This window comes from Exserohilum turcica (genome assembly GCF_000359705.1).
Source record: "Exserohilum turcica Et28A unplaced genomic scaffold SETTUscaffold_6, whole genome shotgun sequence".
NCBI classification, from domain to species: Eukaryota; Fungi; Ascomycota; class Dothideomycetes; order Pleosporales; family Pleosporaceae; genus Exserohilum; species Exserohilum turcicum.
In genome coordinates this window covers 1,419,210-1,432,248 of record NW_007360277.1, presented here as the reverse complement: position 1 = coordinate 1,432,248, position 13,039 = coordinate 1,419,210, and the positions used below count along the sequence as shown (strand labels likewise).

General features: G+C 52.0%; 3 protein-coding genes across 3 annotated transcripts; 2 read left to right on the top strand and 1 right to left on the bottom strand.

The window, feature by feature from the left end:
- Positions 1-60: 60 nt before the first annotated feature.
- Positions 61-477, bottom strand: SETTUDRAFT_96112 (uncharacterized protein; the record flags this gene model as incomplete). The annotated part of the gene is made up of 1 exon (XM_008031623.1): positions 61-477. One exon carries the CDS (start codon positions 475-477, stop codon positions 61-63), a length of 417 nt encoding a protein of 138 aa, XP_008029814.1.
- Positions 478-639: 162 nt separating this feature from the next.
- SETTUDRAFT_141071 (uncharacterized protein) lies at positions 640-2,106 on the top strand (the record flags this gene model as incomplete). Its single annotated transcript, XM_008031622.1, has 2 exons — positions 640-753; positions 810-2,106. 2 exons carry the CDS (start codon positions 640-642, stop codon positions 1,989-1,991), a joined length of 1,296 nt encoding a protein of 431 aa, XP_008029813.1. The 3' UTR covers positions 1,992-2,106.
- Positions 2,107-2,398: 292 nt separating this feature from the next.
- On the top strand, positions 2,399-7,442 carry SETTUDRAFT_156478 (uncharacterized protein; the record flags this gene model as incomplete). Its single annotated transcript, XM_008031621.1, has 14 exons — positions 2,399-2,451; positions 2,525-2,706; positions 2,771-2,853; positions 2,909-3,601; positions 3,666-4,136; positions 4,188-4,236; positions 4,839-5,001; positions 5,238-5,365; positions 5,421-6,235; positions 6,275-6,389; positions 6,440-6,547; positions 7,005-7,133; positions 7,185-7,343; positions 7,396-7,442. 14 exons carry the CDS (start codon positions 2,399-2,401, stop codon positions 7,440-7,442), a joined length of 3,195 nt encoding a protein of 1,064 aa, XP_008029812.1.
- Positions 7,443-13,039: the final 5,597 nt, after the last annotated feature.

The window sequence follows — 13,039 nt, the reverse complement described above, 5'->3', positions numbered from 1 at the left end:
AACCCCCTTTCGTCCATATGAATATATGGGAGGGGTTGGACGTTGTACTCCTCTATCTTTTCAACCAGAAGGCTTGAAATACAAGCTGTTACTTGGCTCCTGAATCGGCGTTGCAACGAAGTTGCTCATCCCCTTGCTGTGGGCAGAGATGAGATGGTTGGGGTGCCGGCGGATGAACCGGTCAACCCAGCTTTCTGAAACCGGCTTTCCAGCCAAATCTGAAGCAAAGCGTTGTATCATTTCCTTCGTAGGTGGCAAACGTCGTTCGGTAAGCGTATCGATGTATCGTACAAGCTCCTTCTCGTGTTGTGGATGGAGGGAGAGGTTGCGCACGCCATAGGCCTCAGTTTCGCCGCGGTGTCGTCTCATCAACGTCATTCGTGCTACACCATGCTTTTTCGCGATTGCTTGATACGAGAATTTATCTCCTGGTTCTCGCGATTCGATTTCTGCAATCGCTTCTTGAATCGGGTCCATATTGGTTGAGTTTTGACGCGTTGAAGTTTTGTTGTTGTGGTGGTGGGGGTGCTCAACTGGCGATGGTGCTCATCTGGTGCACGGGCACTGTAGCGCGTCAAAACGCGCTCTTTCCGCTTTCGGCTGCCTCGCCATCGCTCCGCCTCGCCACTATGGCACAAGATGGTCGTCCTCAACTTCACCCTCACCCCAGAGGCGGCGTCTAGGGTCCACGATCTTCTTGTCTGCCTCGGCAAATTCAGTGACACCGTAGCCATCGAGGCACGTCGGGAAAAGGTAGGTTGGCCGCTCTTCCTCGCAGTCGGCCGGTCATCTCATACGCCTTGTCCCAGCTTACATTCACCGCACTCAACCCTTCCAAATCTGCGTATGCCGCTGTCACATTGGACGGCAGGCAGTTCTTCGCCAGCTATGAGTGTGTCCCAAGCCATGGTGGACCCGACGGTCGCTTCACGTGCAGCATGTACACCAAAGCGCTTCTGTCCGTCTTCAAAGGGCGTCTGCACGATCCAATGGGACGAGATGGCGCGATAGACCGCTGTGAAGTGAGCGTGCAGGAACGAGAGAATGAGGCGCAGTGTCGCTTCATTTTCAAGATGGTGTGCAACCAGGGTGTCATCAAGACGTACAAGCTCACCTACGAAGCCGTGGACGTCATGCACGCGCTGTTTGATCGGTCGGTAGCGAAAAACCGGTGGACGATGCACGCTAGTGCAGTAAAGGAGTACATTGAATACTTTGGCACCAAAACCGAAATGCTCGACATCTTTGCTGGCGAAGACGGCCGCTGTGTCTTCAAGAGCTACACCGAAAAAATCTCCAATGGCAAAGAGATCTTGAAGCACCCGCTCGTCACAGCCGTGGCAGTCAACACGTCTGATTTTGAACAGTTTACAGTGCAAGCCGGTATGCACATCATCATCAACGTCAAAGACTTCAAAGCGATTGTCATCCATGCAGACACGCTCAAGACAAGCTTGAAAGCTTTTTACTCTCAACCGACCAGGCCATTACAGTTCAGCTACGGATGCGACGGTTTATTTTGCGAGTTTACGTTGATGACTTCGGGGAATTACACGGCGGCGCCACCTACTCCAGCTCCAGCTTTGGCTCCTCCTACAGTAAATAGTAGAAACTCATCTCGTGCACCATCGGCAGCAACAGCGGGACCCGAAGGAAGTCGCAGCTTTCAGTCTGACATGCCTCCACCAGTTCAACCAGCATCTCGGCGCGAGGGTTCAAGCCGACTGGGTTCTCGTCAGACCTCAGCACAGGCGCAGTCGCCACGTCATGACCCCGAAAGCCTCTTCGTTCCAGAAGACGAGGATGCGGCCTGGGCTCCCATGGATTACGACAAAGAAGAGACTCTTGGGTGGGATGCCAGTGCCAGCCACGATGCATCGGCTTTCCCAACCTTTACAGACAGCGGCAGTGCCTCCAAGGCAAACACGGTTGAGAGCAATGAAGTCTTCGAGCCCACTCAACGCGTGTCACAAATCAAGGGATTGTGGTAGATATTCGACGACCAGGAGGTCTGACATATGTCAGCTAAGGTGGCATCGTCCAAACACATTTTACATGTTCTCAGAGCCATGGCGTAATGACCCTGGCTAATCCATGTGCTTCAACCAAGTCCTCTCTAATCACTGTCCAGTACACTGTCGTGATATCAGCTGTGGTGCAGCACGAGTTTTAACATGTATTCTAAGCCTGTAATTATAAGCGACAGCACCCTGCGTCGATCTTGCAGCTTCAATGCTTTCCGGCAACATGGAAGGTATCTACGGGTTGATGACGTGGGGCTCGCGGGGGTATCGGCAGGCATGGCGGGGCTCAATGAGAAAACATCAAACTCACCATCCAAGCACACAGTCTGTGAACAAAACGTACCCTTGATTGCACCAACTTACACGGCTTCGCAATGTTACCAAAGCGCATCCTGGTAATCGCTGGCTCGGACAGCTCGGGTGGAGCGTACGTACGCATCCATGCATCCGCCCCCTCTTTCCTTTAGCCACTCAAACTAACCATCCACCTATAACAACAGCGGGCTAGAGGCTGATCAGAAGGTGATTGCAGCACATGGCTGCTATGCTATGACCGCTACTACTGCATTGACAGCACAGAACACACTAGGTGTGCAGGATATACATCACACACCCCCGGCATTTGTGCAGAAGCAGATTGATGCTGTCTGTGAGGATGTCGGAGTGGATGTTGTCAAGACTGGTAAGATCTCATACTAGAAATCAGGCGAGGATATCTGGGTGTAAACGAAGCTAATGTTTTGCAGGCATGCTTGCGTCAGCTGAGACAATCACGGTTGTTGCCGATGCATTGAAACGACACAGCATCAAGATTAGTGTTGTTGACCCTGTATGTCCGTTCTCGTGCCACGACCGAGTATGTTAATTGAACGCGTTTGCTCTAGGTGACGGTCTCGACATCAGGCTCTCAACTTCTACCCGAAGCTGCAATTGCAACGCTCATTGAACATCTTCTCCCTCACACTACGCTTCTAACGCCAAACCTGCCAGAAGCAAAACTTCTTCTGAAAGCTGCTGGTGTTGATGTGTCTGACCCACAAAATGTCGACGACATTGTCGCCATGGCTCGCCACATCCACGAGCGAGGCCCAAAATGGGTGTTGCTCAAAGGAGGCCATCTGCCATTGACACGCGGTCATGTTGTTAGTAAAGAGGTGGACCGAGAGGTCGTATTGAATGTGCTCGTTGGCGATAGCGGCGTCACTTTGATGGAAAGCGAGTACCTGCGGTCGAGCAACACCCACGGTACGGGGTGTTCGCTGGCCTCAGCAATTGCGTGCAACCTTTCTCTCGGCATGCCGATGGTCAAGGCTGTCAAAGAGGCCAATCGGTACATTGAAGCCGGAATCAAGACGGCAGTACAGATTGGCAGTGGAAGTGGACCAATCAACCATTTCCACTCGGTATACACTTTGCCGTTTGCGCCCGGTAACTTCATATCGTACCTACTCGACCGAGAAGATGTACAGATACCATGGAAAGAGTATACCCAACACGAGTTTGTGCAGAAGATGGGAGATGCGACACTACCGCTTGAGAAGTTCATGTACTATCTTGTGCAGGACTACCTGTTCCTAGTGCGTTCTCGGGTCATCCGTGCTGGACACGCATCTATTGCAATCGCCGCTGATAGTATTGCAGGTGCAATTTGCAAGAGCAAATGCGCTCTCGGCATACAAATCAAGCAACCTCAAAGACATTGGCCGCTCCGTCCAGCAAGTCGTGACATTGCAAGAAGAGATTCAGCTCCACATCGACTTCTGCAAGGAGTACGGCCTGTCCGAAACCGACATCATCCATGAAGAGGAAGACCAAGCTACGACAGCATACACGCGCTATGTGCTTGACATTGGCATGTCACAAGACTTCGTTGCGCTGCAAATAGCCCTCCTTCCCTGCCTGATTGGATACGGCATCATTGCCAAGCGGCTCTATGAAGACGCAAACACAGTCAGGGTGGGAAGTAAGTACTGGAAGTGGATTGAGCAGTACGTGGCGGACGAGTACAGGGGTGCAATGATGAGGGGAAGCGAGTTGGTGGAGAAACACGCGGCCGGCCTGAGCCCGAGCAAAGTGGAGGAACTAGCCAAGGTGTTTATCCACGCAACCAATGTAAGCATTCATGGGAAAGCGAGCGTATGGCAATGTGCTGACCGAGAGCAGATGGAGAAGGGCTTCTGGGACATGGGACTGAGGGCTGGGCAGGCGCTGGGTTGAGGCGCACCGCCGTGGCATTGGTCGATATATATAGCGGCATTACGATACATGCAGAGGCAGTCAGTAGTGCGTTAAACAATCGGGTCAAGACGCTGTCCATGTCAATGTTGCGATAGCGGTGGCGGTCAAGGTGTTGTCGCTCAGCTACGTGTCCGGGCTCGCTCGCGGGCAAAGGGCCCCACCGCCACAGCGGCCGGGTGGAGTAGAGGGAAATTTTGCGTGGGCCATGCAAATGCAAAGGAGCAGCGGGCAGCCAGCGCAGTCCGGCGCAAAGGTGGCGAAATGGATTTCTTCGCAACTCCCCCGGGCTGATAACGGCACGGTCTGCGCTTGCCCAAAGAGGCGAGACCCTAGCCCTAGCGCGGCTAGCGTCTCAAAAAATGTGCAAGCGCAACTAGAGGCAAGGCAACTTTTCCTGGCGCGTTCGGCCCTCTCACTTCCTCTCACACACACCCTCGCCCTCTTCTATCTGTGCTTCCTCTATCGCACACCCCGCGACACTTTTGCCGTCGCTTTATTGCATCTAATACCCCCCCTCGCGGTCTCAGATCCCGAAACACGCTCTCTTAAACCCAAACCGCTCCCCTTTGACGCCAGTCTCTACCAAACACACGCACATCATGTCTTACGGCGGCGGATACGGTGGAGGATACGGCGGCGGTCGCGATGGCGGCGGCCGTGGCTACTCGAACGGGTACGAAAACAGCAATGCTGGATACGGGTCTTACAGCAACTCGACAAGCCACTATGCATCGTACGGGTACGGCGATACATCCCCTTTGCACGGGAAAGGCATCACAGTCGTGCTTCCTGGAGGACCCTCCATCTGCTTCTTTCCTTGTCACGATTCTGCGCGCAGCTCGAGTCCGGAGGCCGCGTCTGCTTTGCTTGCTTTTTGTAAGTCAAGCAGGCGGTCACGTACTTGGTGCCACGGTGTAGAATCCCCCTTATGTCACCCATACTGTTTCAGCGACAGTTGCTAACACGTTCTTGCAGTGGCGGCTACGGTGGCGGCTCGAACGGCTACTCTGGCGGCGGCGGATACGGCGGTGGCGGCTATGGTGGTCGTGACGGTGGCGACCGCATGTCGCAACTCGGCCAAGGCTTGAAGCAGCAACAATGGGGTACGTCTGGCTGGCAGTGCTCAACGCAACGCAACGCTAACTTTTTTTCGCACAGATCTTGACTCTCTGCCCAAGTTCGAAAAATCTTTTTACAAGGAGGATCCCGCAGTCACCGCGCGCTCGGAGGCCGAGGTCGCAGAATACCGCAAGGAGCACCAGATGACTGTCAAGGGTGTGGACATCCCTAAGCCTGTCACCACGTTCGATGAGGCTGGTTTCCCATCTTACGTTATGAACGAGGTCAAGGCTCAGGGTTTTGCAAAGCCCACTGCTATTCAGGCACAGGGCTGGCCCATGGCTCTCTCTGGTCGTGACGTCGTTGGTGTCGCTGAGACTGGTTCCGGAAAGACGCTCACATACTGTCTGCCCGCCATTGTCCACATCAACGCTCAGCCTCTCCTTGCTCCTGGTGACGGTCCTATTGTCCTCATTCTCGCCCCCACCCGTGAGCTTGCTGTCCAGATTCAACAAGAGATCAGCAAGTTTGGAAAGTCCTCGCGCATTCGCAACACTTGCGTCTACGGAGGTGTTCCCAAGGGTCCCCAAATCCGTGATCTGGCTCGCGGTGTCGAGGTCTGCATTGCCACTCCTGGACGTCTCATTGACATGCTCGAGGCTGGCAAGACTAACCTCCGCCGTGTTACCTACCTGGTTCTCGACGAGGCTGACCGCATGCTTGACATGGGTTTCGAGCCTCAGATCCGTAAGATCATCGGACAGATTCGGCCCGACCGTCAGACCTGCATGTGGTCCGCTACATGGCCCAAGGAAGTCCGCCAACTCGCTGCCGACTACCAGAAAGACTGGATCCAGGTCAACATTGGATCCATGGATCTCTCTGCCAACCACCGCATTCAGCAGATTGTCGAGGTCTGCACAGAGTTTGAAAAGCGCGACCGCATGGCCAAGCATCTCGAGACCATCATGAGCGACAAGGACAACAAGATCTTGATCTTCACAGGTACCAAGCGCGTTGCCGACGAGATTACCCGATTCCTTCGCCAGGACGGCTGGCCGGCGCTTTGTAAGTTGATTCACTCGTCATTACACGAAGCAATGCTAACGTGACTGCAGCCATCCACGGTGACAAGGCACAAAATGAGCGTGACTGGGTCTTGAACGAATTCAAGACGGGCAAGAGCCCCATCATGGTTGCTACTGACGTGGCTTCCCGTGGTATCGGTATGATAGCAAACCCCCCACTCCCCCTGCTCCCCAAACCTCCCCCCCAACTATTATTATGCGTGAACTGCCATTGTGCTCTGCTTAGGTCGTCTTGTGCGCTGGTTACATTCGCTTCCATGACATCGTCCAGGGCTTGCATTTCTCTCGAATCTGATCCCCAGGGATCCTTGGTCACGCTGGCGAGGCTTATTGTCTTCGCTACCTTCTGTTTCTGGTATTACCGACGTACTACTGAAGCAAGCTGCTTGAGATACTTGACTTGCTTAAGTCGCAGTCTCTTCCAAGGGTTTCTGGACCAGGAGATATCCACAGCCTTCCCACTGGACTTGATGCCGTGATCTTCGTCGTAGCGCACAGAGACGGTTGCATGCAACATACTGCAGCTTCACGCGATCCAATCATGATCGTCGTTTGCTCTCTTTTTTTTATCAGTCACTAACCTTTGCTCTTTAAGATGTCCGCAACATTACTCACGTGCTCAACTATGACTACCCGAACAACTCGGAGGACTATGTCCACCGCATTGGTCGTACTGGTCGTGCTGGCGCTAACGGAACTGCCATCACCCTCTTCACTACAGAAAGTAAGTGTGTTCCTGTCCTTGAGTGGCTGCAAATCGCTGACGACTATCTAGACTCCAAGCAGGCCCGTGATCTCGTCCAGATTCTCTCCGAGTCCAAGCAGCCAATTGACCCTCGCCTCCACGAGATGGCTCGCTACGGCGGCGGCGGTGGCGGCGGTGGTCGCTGGGGAGGTGGCCGTGGCCGTGGAGGTGGTCGCGGCGGCCGTGGTGGTAGGTTTCATTAACCTCATCGACAACGAATCGACTCTGATCTGTATGTCAGGCTGGACTGGAGGTAACAGCGACCCCGTTCGCAACAGCCGCTGGTAGACACGTTGTCCATGACGCCCACTTATCACGTCGTCTGTACGATGAGCATCGATTTCAATCTTTGTTTGGCGTTGGGGTCATCATTCCGGACTTGCCTCATGTTTTATCCCTTTTCCAAGTGCGGCTGAATGCCGCTGTACCTGCTCAGGCTCTGTCGTACGCTGATACCCCAAGGGACAGGGCTGTGATCTCCATGCATGGACATGATGTCGGCTTGGTAGAGCAGCTGCCTGCATATTAGACTGGTATAGGTTACTTTCTTCCTCAAAGCTGTGTATGCAGCAATTGTCAGCGGTCATTTCGCCACCTTGCATTGTGGCGCTGGTGGCGTTTATATCCAGAAAAAAAGTTTTCTCACGTAATAGTTATATAGAATACATTCTACGCATGTAACGTATAGGCTGACCTGCATGATATGGTGGTTTCAAGTGATGTTTTTCGCGTATGAGAAATTTGCTCGAAGTCTTGTTACTATGACAAGTAATTGCTGTGATTTGGAATGTCTGTCATTCATGTTGTGGCTATCGTAGTAGTCGCAGTATCACCGGGTTTAACGTGTTTCTTTGATCTGATAAGCTTGACTTGTTCAAATTCTCGATATACTTTAGAGTGATTCTCAATTTCGGTATGTGTAAATGGACCTAATCATAACCGTGACTGATTAGGGAATCCAATATTGAAGTTATTGAGTGTTGAGATTTGTCTTCCAAATCTTCCCTGGACTTGCTTTGATCAAAAGACATGTTTTTTTTTCTCTCTCTTCTCTCTTCTCTCTTCACTTGATATCAATGCAGAGAGACAAAAGAGTATTATTCTCTCTCTCTTACTTGGTTTAAAATGACTTGTGGAAACAATTTAACAACAGATTTCCAACATTCCCACGCAGCTAGACTTTTCTGATTCATTCACATCTCTTTTCTTATCTATCGTATGAGTGATTTCACAGTGCTACATAACGCAGTAGCAGCTTTTTTTTTCCTCACAGTATAGTAGAGTATGCGATATATCATCAGATTGTAGTGTGATTCTATATATATATATATAATCTTGTACCTTGGATAGAATACGTAGCTTGTAATGATAATACACACTATGAATATTTATCTTTTTCTCTACTAGCTATGGTATTAGGCAAGTACAAGTTCTAAAATAGCTGGTTTATCTGTTTAACAGATTATTTCCAATATGCTTGGAGTGGAGTGTTATCTATCTATTTAATTATTTTTTTATTTTATAGTCTTGTGTTTAGATCGATCTCTGTAAGTGGGTTGAAGATAGGGGGGAGGTTTTTTTTCTTCTCATGTAGTACTTGTTTGTAGGGTGGTGAGGTGGGGGTAGAGTCCATGATGCTATGTACATAGATACGAGATATAAGATGCAAGATGCAAGATGACAGTAAGGTACAAACTTTATCCGTCCATGTGTCTTCTTAACCCAAACCAAGCAGTCATTGTTGTACAAGGTAAATATCAGCGTAGAATAAAGCGCTTCTAGAAAAATATGTGAGAAAGTACCTACTGTGTAGAGAAGTGCGAATACAGTGATTTTGTGGTGGGGAAAAAAGGGTACGAGGTGAGGTGGATATTGGCAAGTACTTATGTGTAGAGATTTGAAATTTGTCTTGTCTTGTCTCTTCTTTCTCTTTCGCGCTCTCTCTCTCACTCTCTCTCACACACACATATATATATGTATACGCTTTATTTGTATGCGGGAGACTTGAAGTAAATACATGCACAGCACGAACACTACATCACGTTTGCACATAGCACATAGCAATTTTCCACATGTCACACATGACATACGACATTACCAAGCAACCAAGCTTTTTTTTGAGTTGTAGTTAGTATATCCAACCACGAATAAAAAGACCCCTCTTGCTTCACTCACATTTCATTCACCGCACATAATCTAACTAGCAATACGCTGACTACACACATACATGGCGACGGGAGACTCTGCATGTGGCAATCAGACCAGAACAGACCAGACCAGGCCAGACCAGGCTAGAGTAGACAAGTCTGGATAAGAGGAGGCTAGACGGTATCGCCGCACAATCGACCTTTTGCCACACAAACGAACAAAGAAAAAAACAATGGGTTAACAAAAAAACCAGGGTAATGCAGGTACATCAGGCCATGGGCCTTGTTTTTTTTGCATCTCCTTTGTTCGGGGGTCTGTTCAGCTGAGTCGAATATAGATGATATCGAATCAAAAACACAGAACAAAAAGGCTAGACTCGATTTTGAAAAAGTGGCCAGGTATTGTACTCGAGGGAAGGAAAAAGGGCACATCTTTTTTTTTCCCCATCGAGTGATATCTGATTTCGAATCGCGAAAAAGAAAATGGTAAAAAAAAGGGTCCATGCCAAATAATTAGCACGTTACTACGCTGTAACTGCATGACTCGGATAAACGAATATAGAGTAGAAGGATGGCACTCATTTCTTTGACATGTTCTAGCTGAAGCATACTGGATTCAAGGGGTGGGGGGCGCATGTGTGTGTGTTAGCTTTGGGGGTACGTGTGTGTGTGACGACCAGACACGGCTCAAAGAAAAAAAAAGGTTGAAATATTTTGAAACCACAAACTCGTATTCTGCGACTAGAAATGTCAAATCATTGTTATCATACTTTGCTCCTGGGAAAGATTTCGTCTCTTGCAGAACAAAGAGGTGGTGGGGGTGGGGGGGTTGCAGATGAAAGGGGGTATGGCGTTTCACTGGTGATGATCATGATTTTAAACCGCATAGTCTGTATTGACGGCTACTTCCCGCATAGTCGATTCTAGTACGACAAGACAAGGCCACGCTTGACACGGTGGAAATTAGGATAAGGGGGTTGCAGATGGGCAATCAAAGGCGCGTATTGTACCCCTGTACTGACATTGAACCTAAAACCCTTAGTTGTTCACCGCCAACAAAGAGACTAAGATTAAGATGTCGGTGAGTCACATTACCTAGGATTACACTCCTTTCCAAGACAGGATGTAGCAGTTGAAACCTGTGCAATAAAACCCTATAGGTAGTATGGGGGACTTTGGACCCGCATAATCACGGGCTGGCTAGCGTAGACGACACTCACATGATGAGGTGAGCCATTTTTTTTTGCCCATTTACCAGTACGCAAACACGACAGGCATCAGGCATAAGCGACTCCCCGAGCGGAGTCGAGATAAAGTGTAGACTAACGATACTCGGAGGCATGCCGGAGACACGATCAATAGCTGGGGATGGCTGGCGATCGGATGGCGATCGCTGAGATGGCGCAACAGACGCTATGGTACATCCATGGAGCGGGAGGTCCGCGTGCACGGGAACGAGGGAATCCGTCCTGTCAACAGCATAGGAGAGTACAGCCTGACTTTGGGAGGGGAAGGGGGGGGGGACGTGTTGACAATCCGACGTCAATGTTGTCCTGCTACACGGAAAGCTGGGTCGTGAGAAACGCACATGTACATGTGGTACGCGCATAGGGACACGGATTGGCCTGGATTCGATGTCGTGCAGTAGCGGGATCGGTCTCATTGTCAGCCTGCAGCAGATCATACGCATGCCCAGCTCAGGATCAACCACTATCTGGCCATGGTCTGCACTCCCCACCAGTTCCTCAAGCAAAAGCACCAGCAAAAACATGACTGTAGTAGACCTGATACTGTGGCTTGCTGGATACGAGTGCGGCAGCAGTTATAGCCGGCCGTAGACATGGGCTGTGTGGTATTTCCAGAGGCGTCTTTTACGTGTGGCGCAGTCACTAGCGGACCATACTCCGGTTGACAACGACTGCTCCATGACTAACGACGGTAGCGTGTATGCATTCTTGTACCAAAGTATCACCCCCTTGGTGCGGTTATGCGTGAGAGATGGAATTGTTGAGACGAGGGCGTTCGGCAAGGCCGGATGGCGAGACGACGTCGAGATGCACGCAGCAAGTGTTTTGGTGCTTGGAAACCATTGACGTGCACAGGAGATCAGCAGATTCGAGGCCGTGGATGACCATGACGAACCACAGGTTGCAAAAGTCTAGAAATTGCTGGGGCCAGTTGCGAAACAAAGACGGTCGGAATCGCATTGGATGCAGGAGAGATGACGCGTGTCAACCAGACCACAGGCTTAGGGTGCAGCGTGCAATGGAATGCGCACTTGTCCGAGGGTGCAGCAGCTGGGGGCGGTTGGGTGACAGGTCACCGGGTATTGCTGCGTCGAGGTTCAAAGACGCGCCTGGCTCGTCTAGCTCGACCCAAACGACTGCAACCCTGGAGCTAGGTTCGCGCTACGCAGTCGGGCGAATCGGCGTGGCAAGCTGAGATCCGTTTCATGTCGCGAAATGTGTAGACTAAAATACAACAAGCTTTATTGATTTTCGACGGCGGGGTGACGACGTATTCCAAGGCATCGGGAGCCGGGGATAGGCCTTCGGAAGCTCTTGCGCAAGCCTCAAACGGGGATATTCCAGGGTCACACGCGACGTTGGAACATTGCAGTCGCGCGAAGATGGGGTAGAGGCGCGGTCGAGCAGTCAGGCGGCCCCTCCGCTATGGGTGTTTTGCATGCGACTGGACGTCGAGCATGACGACGTTTTGCGCAAAATTGGCGCGACAGGGAGGCTCGGCGGGCGCATGAGACAGCAACAGGAAAATGGGCATTGGAGGCATGGCGAGGGCACGTACGCACTTGGGGGTGCATGAACGCTGTGTGTGTGCGAGCACGAGCGAGCAGGCCGGCCAGAGCCAGAGCCAGAGCCAGAGCCAGAGGGGCCAGGAGGGGCCAGGCGGGCGGGCGAGCGGGCGGGCGAGCGAGCGAGCGAGTGCGCGAGAGAGAGAGGGAGGGAGGGAGAGGAAGAGAGGCTTGCAGCCAAGGCAGCAGGTCATGGCAGGGATCAGGGCAGCTAGAAGGGCGTCGACCAAGCTGACCAGCAGACGATCTGCAAGCTCCAACGTCGGTCATTCTTCGGCCGTTCTGGGTGCCGTTCTTGGATGCAGACATGCGCGCAGCTGCTGTACAGGCGTTGTTTGTCAAGAACGTTGTGAGGGCCATGATGCGCTTTACGAGCACGGCGGGCGAATCATGGCGCAGCGGGGTACCGAGGGCACCACCACGACGTGCTCGGAGACGTCTTGTTTGGCGAGTCGGATACGACGGCCAGCGGTATTGGACCCTCTCTGAAAAGTGGGCGAGGGCATGCGAGGCCATGTCATGACCGAACAAGAGGCAGGTGGTTGAGGTGAAGGAGGCTGCGTCGACGCCGACATTCTTCAAAAGTACCGTGGAAGCGGCGAGGTTGAGAGTCAGAGTCAGAGAGTCAGAGAGGGAGTGTGTGAGTGGTTGAGCTGGCGGTTCAGAGGCGAGCAGTGACGTCTGTTTTTTTGGCCATGGTTGAGTCAAAGTGTTGGGGGGGAAGTTGCGATGCTACGATGCTGCCGGGGGCTCGCCCAAGGGGGCAGGTGGTGGTGATGCTGTGTGCGGCGTCGGAGTGAATTCCGCATCACGCCAGGCCACCACCAATGCCCAGGAGGGTGTGGTGTGTGCCCAAGCATTGGCGGGCTGGGGGGGGGGGGGGGGGGGGGGGGGGGGGGGGGGGGGGGGGGGGGGGGGGGGGGGGG